The sequence below is a fragment of the Prionailurus bengalensis genome, chromosome B2 (genome assembly GCF_016509475.1).
Source record: "Prionailurus bengalensis isolate Pbe53 chromosome B2, Fcat_Pben_1.1_paternal_pri, whole genome shotgun sequence".
Classification (NCBI taxonomy): domain Eukaryota; kingdom Metazoa; phylum Chordata; class Mammalia; order Carnivora; family Felidae; genus Prionailurus; species Prionailurus bengalensis.
The window spans coordinates 29838183-29862742 of NC_057349.1; the positions used below are offsets into that span (position 1 = coordinate 29838183).

General features: G+C 51.1%; 3 protein-coding genes across 8 annotated transcripts; 1 reads left to right on the forward strand and 2 right to left on the reverse strand.

Moving 5' to 3' along the window:
* Positions 1–504: 504 nt before the first annotated feature.
* Positions 505–2548, reverse strand: PSORS1C2 (psoriasis susceptibility 1 candidate 2). Its single transcript, XM_043591048.1, has 2 exons — positions 2417–2548; positions 505–1225 (listed from the first exon to the last, which is right to left on the reverse strand). Exons 1-2 carry the CDS (start codon positions 2469–2471, stop codon positions 870–872), a joined length of 411 nt encoding a protein of 136 aa, XP_043446983.1. The 5' UTR covers positions 2472–2548; the 3' UTR covers positions 505–869.
* CCHCR1 (coiled-coil alpha-helical rod protein 1) lies at positions 1103–20291 on the reverse strand. Of its 6 annotated transcripts, none has more exons than XM_043591036.1 (19): positions 20176–20291; positions 19057–19188; positions 18764–18974; positions 16739–17042; positions 13910–14073; positions 13673–13808; positions 13347–13457; positions 13003–13152; positions 12310–12420; positions 12114–12220; positions 8722–8834; positions 8504–8549; positions 8227–8363; positions 7916–8104; positions 7714–7815; positions 5849–6000; positions 5564–5735; positions 5173–5318; positions 1103–1225 (listed from the first exon to the last, which is right to left on the reverse strand). In XM_043591036.1, the coding sequence occupies exons 2-18, from the start codon at positions 19070–19072 to the stop codon at positions 5206–5208; spliced, it is 2334 nt and encodes a 777-aa protein (XP_043446971.1). In that variant the 5' UTR covers positions 19073–19188; positions 20176–20291; the 3' UTR covers positions 1103–1225; positions 5173–5205. The 6 variants fall into 6 exon arrangements, 5 of the variants coding, with proteins under 5 accessions (XP_043446971.1, XP_043446973.1, XP_043446975.1 ...); XM_043591038.1 differs by having other exon boundaries at positions 19057–19123; positions 20176–20283; XM_043591040.1 differs by lacking the exon at positions 20176–20291 and adding an exon at positions 19381–19751 and having other exon boundaries at positions 19057–19123.
* A 262-nt stretch (positions 20292–20553) lies between these two features.
* Positions 20554–24492, forward strand: TCF19 (transcription factor 19). Its single transcript, XM_043591047.1, has 4 exons — positions 20554–20751; positions 21168–21793; positions 22897–23455; positions 23712–24492. Exons 2-4 carry the CDS (start codon positions 21556–21558, stop codon positions 23950–23952), a joined length of 1038 nt encoding a protein of 345 aa, XP_043446982.1. The 5' UTR covers positions 20554–20751; positions 21168–21555; the 3' UTR covers positions 23953–24492.
* Positions 24493–24560: the final 68 nt, after the last annotated feature.

Consider the following 24560-nt stretch of genomic DNA (forward strand, 5'->3'; position numbering starts at 1 on the left):
GAAGAGCACTCTCCTCCAGTTCAAGGTGAGCAAGAGAGCTTGGCTTTTCTCTGTCCAGAGGGAGAAGGGTGGTTTGTTATTGGACACCAGTGGAAAACGAAAACATGGTACAGTCATCAGGCAGATTCATTTTTGGAAGGGGTACATATACTTCTGGAAATTGATCCCCTTAGAACTTAGTCCTTCCTGCCCACATGCCCCTGGGAAAGTTTTCATGTTCAGCCAGGGGTGTGCAAGCCATGAGCTATTAAAAAGAGACGTAACTTGGTTTCTCATTCTCCAAAATAGGGGTTCCAGAATGGGAGAAATGTGGGTCTGAATGCCCTTATAATTCTGATAGTTACATTTCCAACTTCCTTCTGCTGAGTTCCACATCCTTATGCATAATTATGGGCAAGCCAGGAACTCGTATTACTTCCAGATCTCTGTACGTTTGTGCTCTGAGGAAGGCATCTCAATATTCAAAGACCTAATCATTGGCAAAGAAGCAGCCTAGATTCAAAATTAAGAAAACATGTGGTTTTTTTATTTTTCCATTTCATGGAAGCGCCGGTTTGGTCTCCTGATAGTTTGCAGCTGTAGGCCACCAGGCGGCAGCAGAAAACACAGTGTGGGGCAGGAGTGGGAAAGAGGAAGTTGGGAAGCAAGTACTGGGGGAGGACTGGACATGAGGTAGGGGTGTATGCTTCAGTTGTCAGAGAAAACTGGTGGGGAAATGTGGGCGGAACTCAAAAGTGGACAGGAAATACTGAGAATTCAGAATTAATTGAAAGAATGAGGAAAGGGAGGATAAATTGGGGAGAACTGAAGGGGAATCAGAAGGGTTCAGATGGGCTTGGAGGGCACTGAGATGCCTCTGGGGAATCCCTCTATCTGTATTCTTCCTGGGGTGGGTCAAGATCTGGCTCCTCTTGAGATCCATGGTCCACTTCAGGAGCAGGTGGCCAGGGGTTTTCTGGAGGCTGGGGTCCTGCTGGCCAGGGATCATCAGGCCGGGGAGGTTGAGGGGGATCGGTTCTTGGGGGCTCAGGAGGCCAGACTCCAGATTCAGGCAGGTCTCTCCAGGGACGACTGGGGCCAGGAGGTGGAGGGTCCTCAAAAAGAGGGGGTGCCCCTGGCCAAGGGTCACCAGGGATTGGGGGGCCCTGAGGCAATGTTGGGGACCCATCCTCTTCTCCAGCCTCCATGGGTGGGTGAGAGGGGTGGTCTCCGTTGCCTGAGATGCCTGTGGAGGTGGAAGGAGAAAGGTAAAAGGTGATGAGGGCCAGATCCCTCCTCCCCCAGCTAGAAACTCAGAAGGCATAGCATCTCTGAGATAGACCACACCCTGAGCTGACACCACAAACACATCTCAAAAGTTAACTCACTAGGGTGCCTAGGTGGCTCAGTCAGTTGAACATCCGACTCTTGATTTCAGTTCCAGTCATGATCTCAGGGTTGGTGCCTTTGAGCCCTGCATCAGGCTCTCCACTGACAGTGCAGAGCCTGCTTGGGATTCTCTCTTTCTCTCCCTCTCTCTGCCCCTCCCTGCTCTCTCTCTCTCTCTCTCTCAAAATAAATAAACTTTAAAAAGGGGGGAGGGAACCTGGGTGGTTTAGTCAGTTGAGCATCCAACTTTGGCTCAGGTCATGATCTCATGACTTGCAAGTTCAAGGCCCAAATCAGGCTCTCTGCTGTCAGCACGTAGCCCACTTCAGCTCCTCTCTGCCCCGGCTTGTGCTCTCTCAAAAATAAACATTTTTTAAAAAATTAAAAAAGAAAAAGAAAATAAATTTTTAAAAAGTAACTCAAAGAAACTTTACACATTTACAGTGTATCTTTGATCTTAAAATGACATAAGAACCCTATCTGGTATCATTAACTTGACCAACTTTCTTTCTTTTTTGAGAGAGAGAAAAGCTTAAGTAAGCTCTACACTCAGTGCTGAGCCCAGTGCAGGGCTCAATCTCATGAACCATAAGATCATGACCTGAGCTGAAATCAAGAGTCGGACACCCAGCTGACTAAGCCACTCAAGCACCCCTAACTTGACCAACTTTAAATTGACAGGACCTGATATAAGCTCCATCTACCCTGGCTGGGACCCCCAATAGCACGGTCTCTGTGCTGGTCTGTACCTCCAAAGCCATTTACACCTTGGGCCCATGTGGGACCCAGATCCCAGCCTCTGCAGTGACACCCACCCTCTTTCACAGTCCTCAGCTGTGAAGAATACTTGCCTATACAACTTGATTCTGATTGAAATTGCCACATGGACCTACACCTGAACCAGTAAATACATTGAGCTACATCACCTTCAACCTCTTAACTCTTCTCCTCACGTGAATACCCAGAATCTCCTCCATCCCTATGCATCTAATTCACCCTCACCTCACTTGACCATCTTCCAACAACCCAGGTTGCACTCCTGGCTTACCTACGGCATACAGGTAAAGGACCAGGATCCCCAGTAGCTTCCAGTTGAACATCATGGCTATCTCCTGGCCCCCAAAGTTGGGGGTGGGCTGAGTCTAGGTGCCTGGGAACCCCAAGAGACTTTATAGGGGAGGCGGGAGAGGAGGTGTCCAATCTCTGGAGAGGGGCCAGCCCAGTGACACAAGGAATCCCATCAGAACCTAACTGGTCAAACCTGTTTGGAAGGCCATGGCTGATGTGTAACCTCTGACGGTGGCGTCCCTCATTTTAGTCCCCCCTCCCCTCATTTTGGGACCCAGCCACCCCAGCTCTGTCAATGATCTAGACCTTGGTCACCCCACCCTTGTTTTCATATCCTCCTCCCTACACACCCTGAAGCAATCAATACCCAGCTCTCAACTCCGTAATCACAGGGACTTCTACCTTTCATCCCTTGGAGCCATTGGAAGCCAAGGAATGGGAGCAAGCCTTGCGTGGGGAAGCAGTATAATTACAGGGGCTGGGAGGCAGGACGCTCGGGGAGGAGCAGGGAGAGTTGCTCCTGTTTAAACACACAGGATGCAGCTGGGATGGTCTCAGCCAGCACCCCGAGCCTCCCCCTTGGGACTCAGTTTTACCCTTGGAACTTCCACTCCCCTCTAGACTGCTTTCCAGCATGTGCCTTCATCAGACACCCAGGGGGCCTCCCAAACAGTGACATCTGAAGAATTTCATCCAGAAGCCAACTGGGGTGATGGCAGGTGAGAAGTATGAGGACATTCTGACTCCTTCTCCCCACCCCAGAGCAGGCTCCATCAGTCACAGCCCAGAGGCTTAGGAGGGACCTGCCTCTGCTTCCCCAGTCATCTCAGCCTCTTCCTCCTCTCTCTGGAACCCTGCTCACCGGCCCCTGTGACTGCTTCCCTAGTCCTTGGTGCCAGCTCTCTGTGGCCCCCCACTGCCTGGGACCTTTAAGCCTTGGTCCAAGTCTTGTCGGCTTGGGGGTCTCAGAGACCCCCTTAGAACCTCTTCCTCAGGAAAGACTCCTCTGGTCTGAAGGTCTAGTGAGCTTCTCAGAAAGCCTTCCAAACAGAACACCCTTCCTCCCCAGGCTATTCCCCACCTCATCTGCTGCCTCCTAGTGAGGGACAGTGGTGTCACTTTGAACCCTTCATTCTGCTCCTTCCCCCCTCCACACTCCCCAAGCCAAGCCCAACCCACCTCCCCATTCTGGAGCCCATCTCTCCCCAGCTCCCAGTACCCTCCTAGCCCCCATTCTTCATCCCTCCCTGCACCCAAACCCCGTCCTCCACAGCCAGCCAAACTAACTCTTAAAAATGTCACCCTAGGGGCTCCTGGGTTGAATGTCTGACTTTGGCTCAGGTCATGATCTCCTGGTTCGTGAATTCAAGTCCCACATCAGGCTTGCTGCTGTCAGCAAGGACCCCGCTTTGGATCCTCTGTCCTCTCTCTCTGTCCCTCCACCCCGTTCATGCTCTTTCTCAAAACTAAACATCAACAACAACAACAAAAAAATCAGCCTAATTGTGTGATTGCTTCCCAGCTTTAAATTACTCCAAGGGCTTCCTACTGACTTAGATAAAATCCCCTCTACCAGGTCCTCCCTTCCCACTCAGTCTCTGTGCTTGTCTGTCCTCCGCAGGACTCTTCTGGAGTCCTGCCGGTGTGGCTCCTCTGCTTGTTTTCCGCAGCAAAGGTCTCCACACATCTCCCCCTCAAGGCCTTTCTTGTCCCCCATCTAGCCGTCTCTCCCCAGTCAGGTTCTATCACATCACTGTATGTGTCTTCTCTTCATGGCAATGCTGCTTTGCCCACTTAGGTACTTGTCCATCATCTGTCCCCCCTGCCCTGATGTCAGTGCCGTGGGAACAGGGACCCACCCGTCAAGCCACCACTGCAGCCTCTGAATGCCTCTGAACAAGGACACCGCCTTAGCTCTGAGATTCCTGTCAAATGAGTGAGCCTTATATTCCTCATTCCTGACAGTGATTATCTTCCAGAGGTAAAGAGTTGGGGTTTTTTTTTTCTTTTTCTAGAGAGAGTGCAAGTGGGGGAGGGGCAGAGAGAGAGAGGGACAGAGGATCTGAAGCAGGCTCTGTGCTGACAGTAGAGAGGCTGAAGTGGGGCTCGAACTCAGAAACTGTGAGATCATGACCTGAGCTGAAACCAAGTGTCAGACGCTAAACCGACTGAGCCACCCAGGCACCCCAAGAGGTAAAGAATTTTAAAACAAAAGTTGAGGGGCGCCTGGGTGGCTCAGTCGGTTAAGCGTCTGACTTAGGCTTAGGTCATGATTTCACGGTCCGTGAGTTCAAGCCCCACATCGGGGTCTGTGCTGACAGCTCTGAGCCTGGAGCCTGCTTCCGATTCTGTGTCTCCCTCTCTCTCTCTGCCCCTCCCCCACTTGCACTCTGTCTCCCTCTCTCAAAAATAAATAAACATTAAAAAATTTTTTTAAAAAAGTTGAGAATAAAGAAAACCTGGAGCTTCTCAAAAAACTTCCCAAGCAGCCCAGGAAAAGGGGTTTTGAAAAAGGCACCACCTAGAGAAATAGCTGTGTGGGACTCCTCACATTTTCTGGAAAGCGATGGCTGCTGGGAGAATTCCCTTCCATTCCCAGAGACAACATGGCTCCTACTGTTTTCATCTTTATTGTGCCATAGAAGAATTCACAGACATCTTGGTAGCTCGTGTCCATGAGGGCAGCTGGCTGACCTCCCTACCCCACCCTACTTCTCCAAGATCCTCCCCGCCCACCTTGAACCCCCAGCTGCTCAGAGTGCCCGCTGCTCAGAGGCAGACTGGAGGAGGATAGTTCTGGTTGTCTCCTTGAGAAACAGCTTCCTCTTTGGAGATGGCCTCACTCAGGCCCTGCAGATCATCGAGCAGGACAGAGAGCGATCCTGGGAAAGAAGACCCCAAGGGATAGGAGCCCACCAAGAGAAGGCTGTTGCAACTACCGCGCAGAGAACAGGGCATTGGATGGGAGAGTTATGAGGGAGAGGGTTCTCTGGCCCAAGACAGGCATGAATAAGAGAGGTTGTTGGGCCTCCAAGGGTCATGGAGAACAATGCTCATGCATTAAGAGTGCCTGGAGGAAAGATTGCTAAAGTCCCCCTCATGTGTCCCTTCCTACATCGACCATTACCTTTTATGGACTCTCTGCTGGTGGGTGCTACTGCTGGAGGCACACGTGCTGAAGACCCTGGGGCCCTGGGGCCGGACTCCACAGATTTCCCCTTATCCAGCAGGGAAGGAAAAACTGCCAACAGTCGCTGCTGCTTGTAACGGGAGAGGAGACCCTCCTGCTGCAAGGTGGCCTGGGAAGGAGAGGGTTAAATGCCACCGAGCCCAGGCAGAGTCGAGCCTCCTTCTTCTACACCTCTGCTCCCCCACCAGCTCAAGAAGGGCCCTGGTCTCTGCCATCTCCTACCAGCATAAGGTTCTTGTCCCTTTCTAGCTCCTGCAGGCGTTGGGTCAGCCGCAACCCCTCCTCCTTCCGGGCCTCATCTTGCAGGCGCCTGAGCTCCTGGTTCCGTTCCTTTTCCCGGGTGGCTTTGCGCTGCATCTGGCGCAGGGAGACCACTATGTGGAAGCCAGGGCACAGAAGGCACAGGTGTGGGGCAGCCCAGAGGCAAAGAGGCACCATGAGAACAGTACTGGAATGATGGGCAGGAACACCGGGCCCCCAGCTCTATGGCTCAGGGAAGCCATTTATGCTCTAGGACTGTCTCTTCTGTCTGGTAGCTAATGCTCCACGACCCTATGGTCCTGTGAACCCAAAGTACCTTCCCCATCCCTGAACTTAGGGGAAATCTGAATATGAACTGGATATTAGATTTTGTGCAATTAATGTTCTTTATGTGACAATCATATTGAGGTTATGTAGGAAATTTTCCTCCTTGTAGGAGATGCAGCTGAATGGTCATAATGTTTGTAACTTATTTTAAATGATTCCCCAAAAAACGCATGTATCAGTGTATGTGTATATATGGATAGAGCAAATGTAGCAAATGATTAGGAACTGCTGGGCACCTGGCTGGCTCAGGTGGCAGAACGTGTGACTCTTGATGATTGGTTCGAGCCCCACACTGGGTGTAGAGGTTACCTAAAAAATAAAATCTTAGGGTACCTAGGTGGCTCAGTTAGCTAAGCATCCAACTCTTGATATCGGCTCAAGTTGTGATCTTATAGCAGTGAGATGAAGCCACACGTTTGGCTCCTTGATGAGCATGGAGCCTTCTTGGGATTCTCTCTCTCCCTCTCTCTCAGTTCTTCCCCTGCTGTCTCTCAAAATAAACATTTTTTTAATTGAAAAAGATTAATTAACTGTTAACATCTAGTTAGAGGTATACAAGTGGGCATTACGTGACTCATAACTTGTGTAGGTATTTGAACTTTTTCCTAATAAAAAGCTGGGGGGAGGCTCCTGGCTGGCTTAGTAGGTAGAGCATGACTCTTGATCTTGGGTTTTTGAGTTCAAGCCCCATGTTAGGTGCAGAGTACTTAAAAACAAAATCTTTGAGGGGCTCCTGGGTGGCTTAGTCAGTTAAGCATCCAACTCTTAGTTTTGGCTCAGGTCATGATCTCACAGTTTCATTGAGTTTGAGCCCTGTCTCAGGCTCTGCACTGCCAGCTTGGAGCTTGCTGGGGATTCTCTCTCTTTCTCTCCACACCCCACCCCCATCCCTCCTCCACTCGAGCTATGTCTCTCTGAAAAATAAATAAACATAAAAAAAATTTTTTTGCAAAAAAAATAAATAAAACACTTGAAAAAAAAAATGTTGGGGGTAGACACACACAGGAAAGAACACCATGTAAAGATGGAGACAGAGAATGAAATGATGTGCCTACACACCAAAGAGTGCCAGCAACTGCCACAAGGCAGGAGAGGATCATAAAACAGATTGTCCCTCAGAGCCTCTAGGCTCTGTGTGCACCAACCCTGTGTGCATCTTGAGTTCAGAATTCTAGCTTCTCGCTTCCAGGGCTGTGAGAGAATAAATGCATATTGTGTTATGGGAAAAAAAAAATTGGGGGTAACTGTTGGTATGAGGTTGGGATGGGTGTTGCCTTTGTGAAGGAGAGTGGCTGGGAGGGGCTTAGGAGGCTCGGGGCTGGTCACATGCCAGTGCTTGATACAGGCACTGCCTACCTGAGTGTGCTCACCACCTGAGAATTTGTGCCATTTCTTGATAACTTCATTATTTGCATACTACCAAAACAGCTTTTAAAAAACCTATGTCCAACACTTCCTGAATCTCCCCAGAAGCCCATATGCATCCCAGCAAATCTCACCTGCCTTGCCATGCTCCCTCCGAGCCTCATTCAATCTCCTCTCTGTTTCTAAGAGCTGCTCCCGAAGCCTAGTTTCCACTTCAGCCACCTTCTCTTGCAGAGCTGGGGGGGTGGGGAGGTGCAAATGGGGTGTGACAGGGGTAGCCTTGGTTCTCTGCTCCCCCCAGTCCTCCAGGGTAAACCCATTTCCCCTCTGGCACACCTTGCCCATAGATCTCCTGCTGCTGGGTCAGTTCCTGTCGGAGACTGGCAGCCTCCTGTGTGCTCTCCTGCTGGCCCTGGCGAGCTGCTTCCAGCTGCAGCCCCACACTAGCCAGGGACTCCTGGGTCCGCTGCAGCTCCTGCTCCAGCTGCTGGGCGACCTTGCTCAGCTGCTGCCGCTCCGCCTCCCCTGGGAAGAGGCGGCACTCACAGGCCTCCCCTTGCCAGGCCCCAGCTCTTCCCTCCTCTCCACCCACAAGGCACTCAATTCAGGCCTGTGCTTCAGCCCAGGGACTCCAGGACCAAGAGTACCTTGCTCCCGGGCCTGGCCCACCTCCCGCTGGATGATATGGGCACTCAGCTGCAGTTCTGTGTCCAGGCGGTTCCGTTCTTCCCGCAGCTGCTCCAACTCAAGGCTCACATCTGTGGCCAGTGGGGGTTGGGGGCAGCTGGGGCAGGGAAGAGAAAGAGGGGAAATCACCCAGCCTGATCCCTAAGCCCCCATCCCTCCTCAGTCCTCATTGTTTGGGGTCCCAGCAAACAACACCTTAACTCCTTCCCATCCACCTCAAAGTGCCCTAAACTTCACCTCTCCTGGCGCAGCTGAACAAGGGCCAGTTTTCGAGCCATCAGGCCTGGAGGAGAAAAGGCAGAGAACAACAGAGAGGAGTTCGAGGAGGAGAAAAGGGAAGAGGGGAGTAAGGGGAAGAGATTCAGGGACTGGTGGCATGTAGGCAGGGGGACGGGTGTGGGATGAAAAAGATGGGGGAAGACGGCTACAGTGGGTCTGGCAGTTGCCCTACCTACCCCGAATGGTGTGGACTCTGCGGACGGCATAGCTGACTCGGCTGCTGAGGTTGGGAAGCCGTGTGGTGGCCCGTTCCATGTCAGCCACGGTGCTCTGGAGCCAGGTCTGGAAGCTGAGGAAGACATGAGGTTAGCGACACTTCAACCCCACCTCATTCCCAAAAGGACTTGATGTGACCTGTAGGGATAACTTCTATCCTCTACTGCTTAACATGTGGGGAGCAGGGAAGGGCAGAACATAGCAGGGAAAAGAGAAGCTGAAGCCAGGGCTGGAGCACCAACTCTTTGTCCCGCCAGTCACACCTGAGCTCCTCAGCCAAATAAGGAAGAAAACCCGAGAGCCTAAGTCCTTTGGTGTGTGTTAGATAAAAATGATCCAGTTGAGGGGCGCCTGGGTGGCGCAGTCGGTTAAGCGTCCGACTTCAGCCAGGTCACGATCTCGCGGTCCGTGAGTTCGAGCCCCGCGTCAGGCTCTGGGCTGATGGCTCGGAGCCTGGAGCCTGTTTCCGATTCTGTGTCTCCCTCTCTCTCTGCCCCTCCCCCGCTCATGCTCTGTCTCTCTCTGTCCCAAAAATAAATAAAAAACGTTGAAAAAAAATTAAAAAAAAAAAAAAATGATCCAGTTGAGGGGTGTGCTCCTGGTGGCTCAGTTGGTTAAGTGTCTGACTCTTGATCTCGGCTCAGGTCATGATTTTGCGGTTCGTGAGTTCGAGCCTCTCATGGGGCTCTGCGCTGACAATGCGGGGCCCTGCTTGGGATCCTCTCTCTCTCTCCCTCTCTCTGCCCCTCTCCACTGCTCAACACTCTCTCTCTCAAAATAAATAAATAAACATTAAAAAAATGATCCCCTTTCTCATAAGGACAGCACAGCTATGCTTGGTCCCCAAATCTACAGTAAGGCTCTCATTTGGGTCCTCACAATCAGTGTCTTTTTTTTTTTTTTTTAATTTTTTTTTCAACATTTTTTATTTATTTTTGGGACAGAGAGAGACAGAGCATGAACAGGGGAGGGGCAGAGAGAGAGGGAGACACAGAATCGGAAACAGGCTCCAGGCTCCGAGCCATCAGCCCAGAGCCCGACGCGGGGCTCGAACTCACGGACCGCGAGATCGTGACCTGACTGAAGTCGGACGCTTAACCGACTGCGCCACCCAGGCGCCCCACAATCAGTGTCTTTAACAAGAGCCTTGCAGTAATGAGCAAGAATGAGCTTCATGGGGTCACATACCTCATCTGGACCCAGAGCCCATATACACAGTAGAGTTCAGTATAAATGATTCACACAGGCTACAACGAGTGCCATAAAGCTGGCTCATCTCTAGCTGATTTGGACTTTTTTGCCTGCAGGCACCTGAACATGTCTCCTGGCTTTGGTAATCTGGTATTGTATGCCACATCTGGGTATACAGCATTTAGGTGCACTTTTCCTAAGAAACAGAGTACATAACTTCCATCAGTTTTCTAAGGGGCCTTCACCCCAAGAAAGCATTACCTGACTGAGTATCTTTTCAAGCAACCTGCAAGGTTTATTTCTCATAACCTAGTTTTTGATCACTGGTATGCATTAGAGATCAAAGCTATTCTCTCCAACAATTCCTTGATACCAGTGAAGGCCAGATACCCGTGCTTTATCAGCTGGCTGTGCCCAAAGCAGGACCAGCGTGGTGCATGAAAGCTGGGAAGCCTACACAGCCCCTGCTGGGAGGAGGACCTGCATCTCAGGGCAGAGGTGGAATACCCCAGGAGAGTCCAAGTCTGTACCAATTGGAAAATAAATGAATGACAAAGGCTGACAGTTATATCCCTAGCAGCACAGCAGAGATCAGTTATCTAAAAAATGGTGTGAGCAGATGCTTCCAACACCTCCTGTGGCTCTTATTAAAGCCATTTTTTTCAAGTTTTTATTTACTTTATTGGGGGGAGTGGGGGCAGAGAGAGAGAGGGAAAGAGAATCCCAAGGAGGCTCCGCACTGTCAGTGGAGAGCTTGATGCAAGGCTCGAACTCAACCGTGAGATCATGACCTGAGCAGAAACCAAGAGTCGGATGCTTAACCAACTGAGCCATCCACGTGCCCCTTAAAGCCATTTTCTGACAAGGTCTCCAGGCCATCTAGAGACTATCTAACAAACCTGGCAATAATGAGCGGGGTTGTTTTAAGCCTCGTGGACTTTTGGCAACCAATCATTAGCAACAACCATTTCAGTGATGTCCTGATGCCAAAGTAAAACCTTGTGTACAGCATACCTTCCTGCTCTCCTGGGGACAGGAGGCCCATGCAGGGAGTTGAATCTGGGGTGGTTCGTTATAACTAGTCTCTCCAATCCCGTGCAAAGTGGAAGTTTTTCATAATTTTTAAGTGAAATTAGTCCTCCAGGTACAAATCCAATAGAAGGTGATGTTGGGCAAGGACCTATCTGGCACCACAATTTTGCTACACCAATATTCTTACGTGATCCATTCAGAACAGCCTCATGGTAATGGTAAACATTTACAGAGTGTAGATGACAAGCCAGGCACTGTGCCAGGAGCACTGTGAGGGCCACCTCAGTATCCCAAAGTCCAAAGCTGAGGAGGGGCTGTTACCCACACAAAGAAAGTATGTTTCTCCTTTAGAGGTCTTTCTAAAGGTTATAAAACAAGAGTCAAGAAGCAAAATCCTAGGAAGTTGGTATGAGAGACACAGACTTGCAATTGATTGAAAAGGAAACTGGCATACATTTCAGATGGAATATCAAATAAGCCAGTAGGTGTGCAGCTTTAAAATAAATAGAGGGGCACCTGGGTGGCTCAGTCAGTTAAGTGCCTGACTTCCACTCAGGTCATGATCCCACAGTTTGTGGGTTCAAGCCCCGCATCTGCAACTGAGAGCCTGGAGCCTGCTTCGAATTCTGTGTCTCCCTCCCTCTCTCTCTCTGCTCCTCTCTCTCTCTCTCTCAAAAATAAATAAATGTTAAAAATTAAAAAATAAATAAATAAAATAAAATAAAATAAAATAAAATAAAATAAAATAAAATAAAAAAGACTAAACGTGGTTCGAACTAAACAGGGCATAAAATTTTAAAGAAAGAAAGATGGAGTATCCACACTCCCCATCCTCGAACAATTCTGAAGGTGGAGATCCTCGCAGGGGAACTGAACTACAGGAGGAAGCACGGCCTCGCCTCCAGCCAAATGTGCACGGGAGTCATAACAAGTGACCCTTGATGAATGTGGAGCAGGCTGCCCCAGGGGAAAACCAGCACAGGGACTTTTCCAGGGCTACACACCTCTAGCCCTGCATCCTCCAATGGCCAGCTCTCCAGCCCCTCTTGCCTGAAACTCTTAACCTCCAAGGTGCCCAGGAAGCTGGGGAAGCAGAAATGCTACTCCACCCACCCTCCACCCCAGATACCTGCTGACAGAATTGGCCACAAGCTTCAGCTGCTCCTCAGCTGTGGCCGTGTGCTGCTGCCTCCGGCGCTGGGCCTCCTGGGCTCGGTTCAGCTCTATCTGCAGGGCCTGGGAAGGATACAGTGAAAAGAGGGGTCCCCTCCCAACTCCGGGGACATCCCTGACTTCCCTCAGCTCCGCCTGTCTCAGACACAGACCTTGGCGCCCATCCGCTCCACCTCCACCTCTGCGGCCTTGTCCTGCAGGGAGCGCTGCAGGATGGCCTGCTCCTGGCTCTGGGCCACAACTCTTTCCTGGAGCTCTGCCACCTGTGGGAGGAGAGGATGCGGGACAGGGCACAGCTGGAGCGGAAAGCTGGAGGGGGGCACTGGGAATGAAGGGGCTGGTGCCAAAGTCTCCGGGAGAACATCATGCAGGGAGATGAGCCTGGGTTCCTGAGAATGGAGTCTGAGTCCAGGTTTCCTTTCAGAAGCATGTTCCATGTGCTCCCCCACCCCTTGAGGAACCACCTGTGACATACCCACAAAGACTCACTGCCACTGCCCATGCCGCCATCCTTGGGTATCGTCACCTCCTCCGAAAAGCCATTCCTGACCATCCTACCTAAAGCCGGCTGACGCCATGGTCTCTTTCTGTCACTTATCTTTTACATTTTTCTTTAAAGCACACATAATTCCTTGACATCATCTAATTGTGTGCTTGCCTGTTGTGGGTTGAGCTCCAGAATGCAAGCTCTCTGACAGTAGTACTTGTCTCTGTTCAGGGCTATGTTCCCAGCACATGGTAGCTACTCAATAAATCTTTGCTGGACAAGTAGCATCCCTCATGTAAGGAGCCAGAGGTTGGGAGGGGGGCGAATATGGAGAGAAAGAGAGCGAGAGTCAAGCAACCTGTCCCTTCAGCTGCTCCACGCATCCTCTGTGCTCCAGCTCCTGGGCCTTCAGCTGTACCATGAGGGCAAACACTTTGTCGCGCCAGCGCTTCAGCAGGGACTGGCACTTCCTAGTGAATTCAGGCTCCAGGGAATCTGAAGGTTGAACCTGCGGGGTGGAGGAAGGGTGGAAGTGTGGGTTCCTGGCGGGGGCAGAGGAAGGGGGTGGGGTGTCGTTTTGTTTTGTCTGGCCCGACCAAGCAGCAAGAGTCACAGCAAGAAGTGTTCACAGAAAAGAAGATCCCAGGAGGTTCTGGCAGCATGCGAACGCCTCCCACACACAGAGAGCCACCAGGGGCCTACCTTCCTGGCCAGCTCCTCCTCCTGCATGGCAAGGATGTGCATGAGGCTTTGCACACGCACCTGCAGCAGCTCCATTGTGGTGTGCAGGCCATCCCGGTCCTCCTGCAAGTGCTGCGTATGGGAGAGGGAGGGCGAGAGCCACCGCCTCTGTAGAACCTCCACACAGGCCCTCATGCAGCAGGCAGCACGCTGCCCCTCGACAGCACTGCCTTCGCTCCTGGACACTGTGCTCTTCTTCAGGGGGCCACTCCCGTCCCAGGATCTGATCCCTGAGCCCTCCCATCCCATGTCCAGCCCCCACACAGAGGCACCCTGTACTCACTCACTTGCACAGTTTCTAGAAGCTCCTGTCGCTCTGATTCCCAGGTCTGGCTTTGAACCTCAGGAGGGACTTGCTCCCCCACATATCTCCTTAAATTCTCAACCAAGGTCACCTGTGCTTCCAAATCTTCTTGGGTCTTGCTAGAGTTGGGGTCGGAATAAGGCAGCAATCGGTGAGGCACCCTGGAGACCCACCACACCCACCAACCACCAGGTCCCCCTTAAGTCCACCCCCCCTTTACCTCAGCTGCTTCTGCAGCAGCTCAGCCTCCTTCTGGGCCACAGCCAGCTCCTTGGCTTCCCCTGCCCTCCTGGTTTCCAGACTATTCAGAGATTTCTCCAAGCCCTCAGCTTTGTTGGTCAAACTAGAAAGAGCCTCCTGATGAGCCTGCGTCAAAGAGGAGAGCTGTGGAGAGAAGAGAGGGCACAGCAGGAGCCAGCTCACTACATCTGGACTTGGCAAATCCGCTCCTGCTCAGGCCCTGTCCCTTCACCCCTACCTTCTGTGACCTTAGACAACAACCCAGCAAATCACCCAACTGCATATGGCAAAATGGAGACAGTCCTCATTGTCCTCCATCTACCTTCCAATCCATCAGCAGTTCCTGCCAGTCTCCCCCCTTCACTTCTGTCTCCACCGCCACTAACCTTAGCAAGCCACCCTCATCTCTGGCTTGTACAACAGCAACACACTCCTGACCAGTCTTTGAAAGCTTTTGGTGGCTTGGAATGCCTGGGTAGCTCAGTCAGTTAAGCAGCTGACTTAAGTTCAAGTTATTATCTCATGGTTCCTGGGTTCGAGCCCTATGTCCAGCTTGGTGCTGAGAGCCTGGAGCCTGCTTCAGATTTTGTCTCCTTTTCTCTGCCTCTCCCCTACTCATGCTCTGTCTGTCTCTCTCTCTCAAAAATAAACACAAAAAATTGGGGCGCCTGGGTGGCGCAGTCGGTTAAGTGTCCGACTTCAGCCAGGTCACGATCTCATGGTCCGTGAGTTCGAGCCCCGCGTCAGGCTCTGGGCTGATGGCTCGGAGCCTGGAGCCTGTTTCCGATTCTGTGTCTCCCTCTCTCTCTGCCCCTCCCCCGTTCATGCTCTGTATCTCTCTGTCCGAAAAATAAATAAACGTTGAAAAAAAAAAAATTAAAAAAAAAAAAATAAAATAAACACAAAAAACAAAAAAGCCTTCAGCGGCTTATCATGGCACAGAAAACAAAACCCATCTTCTGCCCTCAGCCTGTGAAGCCTGACCTATCATGGCCTCTGCCCACTTCTCTGAGCTCAGTTTCTACCGCTCTCCACTGCCCACTCTGCTCCAGCCACAATGCCCTCCCTTCCGCACTAACAAACCAGCTCTTTCCCACAGCGGAGTCTGCCTGAGGCTTGGCTTCCCCCAACTCTTCAGACCTCGGGCGATGTCACCTGCTCAGAAGGCCTCCCTAGGCCCCCTACCACCCGCTCCATCCTACCACCTATTCATCATCTGGAATGATCTTGCTTCCACACAGCTCTCTGCCACACCCTGCTGGAAAGGCAGCTCTAGGAAGGGAGGACTCTGCCCCCTCCAGCCCTATGTCCATACCATGAAGTGATCATTTTGGACTTAAATCACAAAGCTGGTCTTCTTATTTTATTTATTTTTAAGTACGCTCTACACTGGACCTAGGGTTTAAAGTCACAACCCCAAGATCAAGAGTCGCATGCTCTACCAAATGAGCCAGCCAGGTGCCCCATAAAACTGGTCTTTTTAGACATAAAATACAAATCTGATCATGTCATTTCCCTATTGAAAACTTTTCAACAGTTGCGCATTGCTCTCAAGGTAAAGTACAAAGTTCTGAACAGACCCCGAGGCCTCACTGTCCACACACCATCCAGGGCCTCTCTTATCTCCAGCACTCAAGCCCCTCTGGCCTCCTCATATCCCCCATGCTACCAATGTTGCCCAGCTCCCATCACCTCCCCATGTGCCAACTAACCAGCCAACTCCTATTTAGCACAAATGACAATTTCTTATCATGAAGCATTCTTCATAAATCTAAGCCATTTATATTTTTCTTTGAACTATCTCCTTTGTCCATTTTCTGGCTAGATTGCTACCCTTCCCTTGTCAATTTCTAGGCATATGAGGGACATTAGCCTTTTCCTGTGATATGAACTGTATATAATCTTTAATTTTGTCATTTCTAAATTTAATATTTCAAAGCCAATGTATCAGTCTTTTAATGGCTCTGGATTTGGATTCATAGGTAGAAAAGCCTTCCCCAATCTGAGGTTATGAAGGAATTCACCCAGGGGCGCCTGGCTGGCTTAGTAGGTAGACCATGTGACTCTTAGTCTTGGGGTTATAAATTCAAGCCCCATGATGGGTGTAGAGATTATTTTAAAAAATAAAATCTTAAAAAAAAATGGATGACAATAAATTATGTTTTAAAAAAATGAGATTCACCCATGGTTTCATTTCTTAGCATGTCTACTGGTTAGGGTGGTCTTCCCTAACCCCCCAGACCATATTAGGGCTCCCTTGTCCTTCTCCTGCATGGCATTTCTCCCAGTTGCAAAGAATGAATTAGGATTGAATTAGGTGTTGAATGTGCATGTCCCCCACTAGGCTGTCAGCCTCACCCACAAGGACTCAGGCTAATTTGCCCTCCCCAGAGTCCCAGCTCCTATACTCAGAGGCAAAGAGTAAACACTGAGCAAGGCTTGCTGACTGAATCATCTCCCCTCCCCAGTCCACCTTAAGACCCCTCTCCCACCCTCCTCACCACCCCCACAATGCTCCCACACGAAGTGGTTACCTGGAGTGAAGTAGAAAGACAAACTACCTCCTAGTGGAAGGGGAAGGAGGGCTTCAGGTGGTGGAGGTCACCTGAGTCTTGGGGGGAAAAGTGAAATCTGGATAAAGACCAAAACAGCCAAATCCCTCTTTCCAGATCATCTGCTCTCTCGCCCTCACCGAACATCTCATCACTCCACTGCTCACAGGGCCTGATCTGCGAAAACTGCTGTTTGCTGGGAAGCTTTTGCCCCATTCACCATTGTGAAGCTGAACCCTTCTCATCCCCACATTCACCTGCTCTTGGTGCAGCCTCTTAACCTCCTCCAGGTCCCGCTGGCTCCCCTCTTCCAGGTTCTTCCGGACAACCTCAGCCCCAGCCAAGGCAGCACGCAGGCCCTCAGCCTCAGCTCGGCCAGCCTTCTCCGCCCGAGCCAGAGCCTCCAGCTCCATGGCCTGGGCCTCCAGCCTCATCTTCTGCTGCAACGAAGTCTCCCGCAGGACCTGGACCTCCTCCTCAAGTCGCCGCAGCTCTCGCAGCTGCCGAGAGATCAGCTCAGCCTGCTGGCTCAAGGCCTGTGACCCCTCTAGCTCCACAGACCTTCAAAGACAGGTTAGCACAAGTGAGACCTGTCACTGATGCTGGGAGGGTGGCCAAGGGGACAAACGGAGACAGAAGAGGGTCCCTCTGCCCTGTGTGTGGAGATGAGGGGGATGAAGTTGGGCCATGGGGATATCTGCACTTCCATCACTGTTGTCATTTATCATGCCCCTACTAAGCAGATTAGGTCCACTATCAGGGCTCACAGGACCTAAAGGCTAGCTGAGATCATGGAATATGACCTCTGTTGAGAGAGCTATGTACAGGCAGATGCATTAAACATCAAATGCACACATCATCAGGCCACACATTTTGAAATGGAGAGGCTGGAAGACACCCAGAGATTTCTGAATTCTGATTTAAGGGCAAGGAAAAGTTTGAGGAAGTTTCAGAGGAAGAGAGGTCATGGCTTCCAGTATCAATAGAGTGAGACCAGGCATTAGTTAAAAGCATTTATTGAGCGTTAGATATACCATATGAGGAGTTGATAGCACATCGATAAATTACATAGTCTACTGGTATCTTGTAAAGTTTAAACCAGCTTATGTTAACACGGCTCTTGATGCAACTCCTTCACTGAGGCCCAGAACCACAGGATTTTTCTTTCAAAATGACGGGGATCGGGGCACCTGAGTGGTTCAGTCGGTTGAGTGTCCGACTGCAGCTCAGGTCATGATCTCATGGTTTGTGGATTTGAGCCCCATGTTGGGCTTTGCACTGACAATGCAGCATCTGCTTTGGATTTTCTGTCTCCCTCTCTCTCTGCCCCTCTCTAGCTTGCACACACATTCCTCTCTCTCTCTCTCTCAAAAATCAATAAACATTAAAAACAAATAAACAAACAAACAAACTGGCAGGGATCTATAGCCTAGAGACATTAAGTGACTGGCCAAAGGACCCTAGTTGGTAGCCAAACTAGCAGCAGTCTCTGTCTCCTGACCCCCAGTCCAGTGTTCCTCTTTTGTCATCATGCTCCTTCCTCTTGGACAGGGTCCAAGGTGGACCCACCTGCAATCCCACTCCAGAGCAAAATGGCAGAATGACATTCCAGTACATTTGGGAAAAGACACACATGAAACATCAAGAACAAGAATCAGAATTTTTACAGACATAACATCGACAAATAGCATGTCCGGCTCTAATGGCAAGCACTCCATCAGAATAAATGCATACTACCATAGTACAGTCTATCTATACTCCTACTTTGCACTTCTTTGTCTTGCCTCATATTATGCTCATTACCTACCGTCGGTTGTTGGTCAATCTACCTCTTCCCTTAGGATTTTTAGTTCATTGATATCAGTATCTCATTCATTTTTGCTATCCCCATACAGCACATTGCCTTGTTATTTATGCATTATAAGCTCCAGTAACTGCTTATACAAAAATGCACAAATTATGGAACTAAGGGCTGCAACAGGGTAAGGAATCTATTTCAGTGAAGAAGGGTCAGCAGAGGGGCGCCTGGGTGGCTTAGGCGGTTGAACATCCAACTTTGGCTCAGGTTCATGAGCTGGAGCCCCACGTTGGGCTCTGTGCTGACCTCTCAGAGCCTGGTGCCTGCTTCAGATTCTGTCTCCCTCTCTCTCTGCCCCTCCCCCACTTGTATGCGCGCTCTCTCTCTTTCTCTCTCTCTCTCAAAAATAAACATTAAAAAAAAAAAAAAAAAAGGCGGCTCACTGGCAAGAAAACCCAAGGAAAGAGCAACAATGAATTCCTACCTGCCTCTCCGCCCTGGCTCCTGCACATTGCCAGAAACATCCTGTTCCCACATTATCATTTGAGGTCTCTGGTCTGGCCGCCTCTCTGAGACATCTTGATGGGCTGGGGGTTGGACCAGGGGAATGTCTGAGACCCAGGTGGGAGCCATTCTTGATAGAGTTGGAAGGGGACGAGCTTGGAAGTGGGATGGGGGAATCAGCCCAGTGGAACCTGAGGAATCACACACAATGACAAAAATGGTCAGTTTCCGAGGGAGAGACAATCATCAGTCCCCTTGCCTGGTCCCACTGACCTGAAGGTCGAAACATCTCCACATCACTTGAAGTCTCTAGATTCTGTGTCCAGTCATCTATGTTTTCCTGGACAACAGGAGAAACAAGGACACCCCAGATCAATTTTCAGGCCACCTTCCAAAGAGAAAGCCCTAGAATAACAAAATCATAATCCTTTAGTAACTTCCCAAGTAGGAAATACCCAAAGATCACTTGCTTGACCCAACCTGGCTCCTGATAGAACTATGGCAATAACCATCAGGTAGAGGGAATTAACTGAGACAGGTTGAGAAAGAGCTCTTAGTCTTTACTCATACTCTTAGAATTCTGGGCAGAGCCTTTACCCTCCTCCTTAAGTTCCTACAGTCTCTGCTGTTCCTGGTCGGAGGTGAGGAAGGAGGTATGCAGTGCAGGGGCTGTGAGCCCAATCTCCAGAGTTCTCTCCATGGCTCAGCAAGGCCTTCAGGAAGCCCATCCAGACACCACCAAGCCATGACGCCGGTCCTTCCCTATTACAGCACTGGCCCAAGGCCTGGCCCTAGATGAATGTGACCACGTGTAGGGCAGGACACTCTCCAGGTCCCCTGGGAATCCAGACAGCCTAGATCCCTTGGCAGAAAAACCAGCTTCTTGACATCTCACCCAAACCCTTCTATCAACTTTCCTTAGTTTCTCTCTACTATGCTCTTTGCAGCCATTCCTGCCGCCTACCCTCCTCTTTCCAGAGTCCTAGAGCACAAGAGAGGTCTCTTCAAGGTCTCCCCACCCTCCCACCAGAATCCACCTATTTTCTCCCAATCTGGGATTCCTATCACCCTCGCTACAGCCTAATCGGATTTTTTCCTGAAGGAATTATTCCGATCCCTTACTCCCCCCTCATCTCCCAATTGCTTCCCAGCACTCTAGCAGGTTCTCAGTTCTCGCTCCACCCCTTCCCCTCCCCCCCCCCCCCCCGCCTCTCCTACAGATACCCGAGTCTACCCTCCTGGACCCTGAACTCTAAGGCCATTCGGGCCACCTCATCTGTTCCTTTACCTGGTCCCTGTACCCCTCTTCCCCTGTAGACCCCTGAACCCACCCCCGTACCCCCTCTCGACCCCCCTCCCGCCCCCAACTGACACTTCCGGAACGTCCCTTACCCAGCGCGAGAGCCCCCTCTGCCCTTTAGCCACACCCCCTACACCTCGCTCCTGGGCGCGGCCTCCGCCTCTGACTGCGCCTGCGCAAAGCGGGATGCTTGGCGGGAGGCTCTAAAATCCGGTTTCACCCAGGAAGAAGGAGAGAAAGAGATGCGCGCAGGCGCAGTACTGTCTAAAGCCGGACACAATTAAAGCGTTGGGGGATGTCTCCGCGCCCTGGCGGCTCCTCCCAACTCCGGGAACCCGGGAAAATTTGTGAACTAATCAGAAAAAGCGGAAGGCGGGAGATCAGGGACACTCCCAGCACGCCGCCCAATGGAGGGGAAGAGGACAAATGAGCTGGCCAATCAGGAGTGGCACGGGGGGCGGGTTCGCTCGGCGTGGAGTTCAGACCCGGGAATTCCGAAGGCTAGGCGGGTGCTGCCCGCGCGCGAAGACCGCGCCCCTCTCGACCCCGGCTTCCTCGCTGTCAAACAGCGGCGGTAGCGCCAGCTCCGGGCCCGAGCCGGAGGGGTTCGGGGTCGCCGCACAGTCTGGCACTGCCTGGAGAGGAGACTACTTGGAGACTGCACCGCGGTAGATCGGAAACTGGGCTGGGCAGGGGAGGGAAAAGGCTGGATTTGCCTTGCATGATCTCGGGGAGATCTTTCCCCTGTTTTTATCCCAGCCGGAGAAGCTGGGAAGCCTCCAGGGTTTAGATCTGCTTTGTTAGAGAACGTAGGGACCCTTTTCACTGCCTTTTGGGGGACGACAGTGGATTCACTTCCCACTGGGGTTCAAGATAACCAGGTAGAGCGAGGGATTGGCCTGAAGAGCAAGGTGCGGGCGAGCAGAAGGGTTACTCTCTGGATAAGTCTGACAAGAAAAAGCTTCTTTTCTCCAAAGAACACTGAGGTGACAAGTTAGTATTGTACAGAAGCAGGAATCCCTGTACACACATCTACAGTTTGCATTTTTCTGGAAGTTGCCTAATGTATTGTTGCCTTGCACAGATTGAGTCTCCCCGAATATTCTGTGGCCTGAAGATCCGGTTCAACTAAAGTGCCATAGGACGTGTTCGTTTTTGCCTTGCACTGGGACCTTCCCTGAAATTTTCAGTTGCAAAACTGCTTGCCAGACAATTTTGTTTGCATCGCATGCCTAGGCTCCTTGCACTCTGAATTTGCACTATGCCGGTCTGGGTTCTCTTCTGAGTTTTGCCACAGACCCCTAGTGAAAACTCAGGCCTGTGCTCAGAGTTGCACAAAGCACAGCTCAAATTTGCATCAGACAGAAAGTAAGCCGTCAGCCCAGAACGTAGGCCACCGTGCATGGCTCAGGAGTGGGAAAGGTGATGGACTCCTGAAGTGGAAGAGGTGGTGCGGGGTGGGGGCACTGCCCATGCTGCCCTGCTTCCAGCTGCTGCGCATAGGGGGCGGCAGGGGTGGTGATCTCTACACCTTCCACCCCCCTAGCGGGGCTGGCTGCACCTATCGCTTGGGTTGTAGGGCCGATCTGTGTGATGTGGCCCTGCAGCCCCAGCAGGAGCCTGGCCTCATCTCTGGAGTCCATGCGGAGCTGCACGCAGAGCGCCGGGGTGATGATTGGAAGGTCAGCCTGGAAGACCACAGCAGCCAAGGTGAGCAGTGAGCGGGCAGTCTTGCTCCTGAGCAGTTGCAGTTCTGGGCTGGAATGATTAAGGGGCTCCACAGTGACCCTGCCTGCCTCCCAAACTCCCTATCAGGTTGGATGGACAGTTGTAGTCCAGACCTGTGTCTTCCCACTAAAGGTGTGCAATGTCAGAATCTCTCTGCAGTGTTGGCCCTCGATGGTCCCTGCCTAGCTGGAACCATCCAAACGGGCTGGATAGATCCAGGGCCTGGGCCATCATTAGGGAAGTATCACAGTGGGAATGTTCTGGGACCATTGGGGGCCAAGCTCAGACTTGACTCAGTTTCTAAATTGGCTGAGACACCTTGTTCTTGTCTTAAGGCAGTTATGATATGTTGAATTATGTTTTAGTGAGCAGAGCATATGTCTTACTCCCTGACTTGCAGGCAATTGTATGCAGTCAGCCTCAAGAGGCCTGGGTTTTGCCACTGTCCCCTGGTGAAAACTCAGGCCTGTCACTTTACCTCTCTGGGTCTCAGTTTCCTCGTAGGTAAAATGTAAGGCTTTGAAAGTAAGGTCTGTTGTAGGAGTGTTGCGGAGATTAGATAACTGTAGTAGCCAGCATTTACTTAGTGCTTACTGTATGAGCCAGGCACTATTCAGGTGCATTAAATATAGGTGAGCACTAATATCATCCCCATTTTACAGACAAGGAAAATGAGGCATAAAGAGGTTAACTTGTCCAGGTAACATGGCTGGGAAGGGTGGAGCCAAGATCTCAACCCAGATAGTCTGAAGTATGCCAATAACTATTTTTGTGTTGGAGCTGGGGTGACAGTATGTCTGAGAATGGGACTCCAGTGGGACCTCAGCAGAGTGAAGGAAGGAGTCCATTTCCTCCATGTGCCCTCCGAGAGGGCATAAGTAAAATAAACTTGTCCTCCACTCACAAGGAGCTTAATATCTGATGTCACCTGCTGAGGGACTTCAAATGTGAGAATTTGATGACAGATGTCATGTTCTCCCTCATGTTCCCCAAAAAACCAAAGGAGGCCAGATTTCTCCAGTCCTGACTCTGGTCATTTCTGTTTTTGTCATTCTCTGTATCTGTCTGGTGCCCTCCATCAACAGGGACTTTGGTCAATAATATCCGACTCCCAAGGGGTCACAGACTGGAGTTGAGTGATGGGGACCTTGTGACCTTTGGCCCTGAAGGGTCCCCAGGAACCAGCCCTTCAGAGTTCTACTTCATGTTTCAGCAAGTCCGAGTCAAACCTCAAGATTTTGCAGCCATTACCATCCCGCGGTCTAGTGGCGAAGAGGGAACCAGAGCTTGTTTCCGGCCTATGCTGCCCCCACAGGGGGCCCCACAGCGCCCTCTCAGCACCCTTTCCCCTGCCCCGAAAGCCACACTGATCCTCAATTCCATCGGCAGTCTTAGCAAGCTCAGGCCCCAGCCCCTCACCTTCTCCCGGACTGGGGGTGGGCAACAGAACGTGCCTGTTCCCACCTCCCCTAGAGAGGTGGGGGCCACCCCTTCTGCCCCACCCCCAAGAAATCGGAGGAAATCGGCTCATCGAGTGTTGGCAGAGTTGGATGATGAGGGAGAGATGCCCGAGGGCTCCCCATCGGTCTTTATAGAGCCCAGGAAGAAGCTCCGTGTTGAGACACCCCCACGGACACCTGGTGGGTAAGTGGAGAGATCTTTCTCAATTTGTAAACTCCCTTTGGTTCCTTTTTAGACCCCCAGGCTGGGAGGTGGCCCTCTGCTCTGGGCATAGGATTGGGGATGGGGATGGGAGGTGAACAGAGATGAGACAGATGTTGAACAGCAGGACCTGAGTCAGCTCTACTATTCAAGTTCACTGTTACTGTGATCATCCAGGGGCAAGTTCTAGGCTTCTACAGGTTTCCAGTGACCCTGGCTTTTGTGTCACTTTGTTCAGAAATCGACGTGGACGTCCTCGGAAGCACCCAGTGAACACGCCCAGGACTCCCCCAGCAGTTGGGGGTGGAGAGCCCTGTGCAGCCCCTTGTTGCTGCCTGCCTGAAGAAGAAACAGTTGCCTGGGTTCAGTGTGATGGTTGTGATGTCTGGTTCCATGTGGCCTGTGTTGGCTGCAGCATCCAGGCTGCTAGGGAGGCTGACTTCCGGTGCCCAGAGTGCCGTGTAGGCATCCAGACCTAAGGCCCACCAACAAGGCACCAAGAGGACAGAGAGCTGGTACCTCCAGGCCTTGGGTGGACACAGTGGGGCACCAATGGGTCTTAAAAAATGTCCCCTTCTTTCCTTGCCTCCCCAGGAGGGAATAGCTATAGGGGAAGTGCCCATTGCTATGGATATGGAGTCAAGGACTGAAGCCGGCCCTCATGGCCAAGGGGACAGAAGAGATGGTTTCCTGCCAAAGATCTTTGTTGCCTCCGGGAAGTTGCCAGCAAGCTGGAAATTCCGTTACAAGCTATAGGTTCTTGTTGTCATAGGCACTAGAATGTCTGTGGTCAGAGTACCGATCAATTGCAGATGCCATGCCTGAGCAGATAAAAGCCTCAGACTTGGAATGAGTGAATGCTTAATGTTTTGGGATGGCATTATAAGGCATTCTGGGAAAACCTAGGGCACAGCCCCAAAACTTTTACATTGTGGGTAAACCATTGCCACTGACCATGGTCATTACCTGGCTTTTCAGAGCTTTGCTTCTATTTCCAAATAAAGAATTAGCTTCATTCACTCTTAGATACCTATTCTTTTTGCAGGTCTGATACTCCTTGCTTTCCAGTTCTTGAGAATGATATGGT

Bases quoted from the DNA above. Each gene is read 5' to 3' on its own strand.
- CCHCR1 (XM_043591040.1), bottom strand. From the start codon at position 19,530: ATGGCTTGGTGGTGTCTGGATGGGCTTCCTGAAGGCCTTGCTGAGCCA. The intron at 13,809-13,909 runs GTAAAGGGGGGG...CCCCAACTCTAG, and splicing joins CTGCTGCAGAAGCAGCTGAG to CAAGACCCAAGAAGATTTGG. The intron at 6,001-7,713 runs GTGAGATTTGCT...GCTTCCACATAG, and splicing joins GAGGGAGCATGGCAAGGCAG to TGGTCTCCCTGCGCCAGATG.
- PSORS1C2 (XM_043591048.1), bottom strand. From the start codon at position 2,471: ATGATGTTCAACTGGAAGCTACTGGGGATCCTGGTCCTTTACCTGTAT. The intron at 1,226-2,416 runs GTAAGCCAGGAG...CCACCTCCACAG, and splicing joins CCTTTACCTGTATGCCGTAG to GCATCTCAGGCAACGGAGAC.
- TCF19 (XM_043591047.1), top strand. From the start codon at position 21,556: ATGCTGCCCTGCTTCCAGCTGCTGCGCATAGGGGGCGGCAGGGGTGGT. The intron at 21,794-22,896 runs GTGAGCAGTGAG...CTCCATCAACAG, and splicing joins GGAAGACCACAGCAGCCAAG to GGACTTTGGTCAATAATATC. The intron at 23,456-23,711 runs GTAAGTGGAGAG...CACTTTGTTCAG, and splicing joins CCCCCACGGACACCTGGTGG to AAATCGACGTGGACGTCCTC.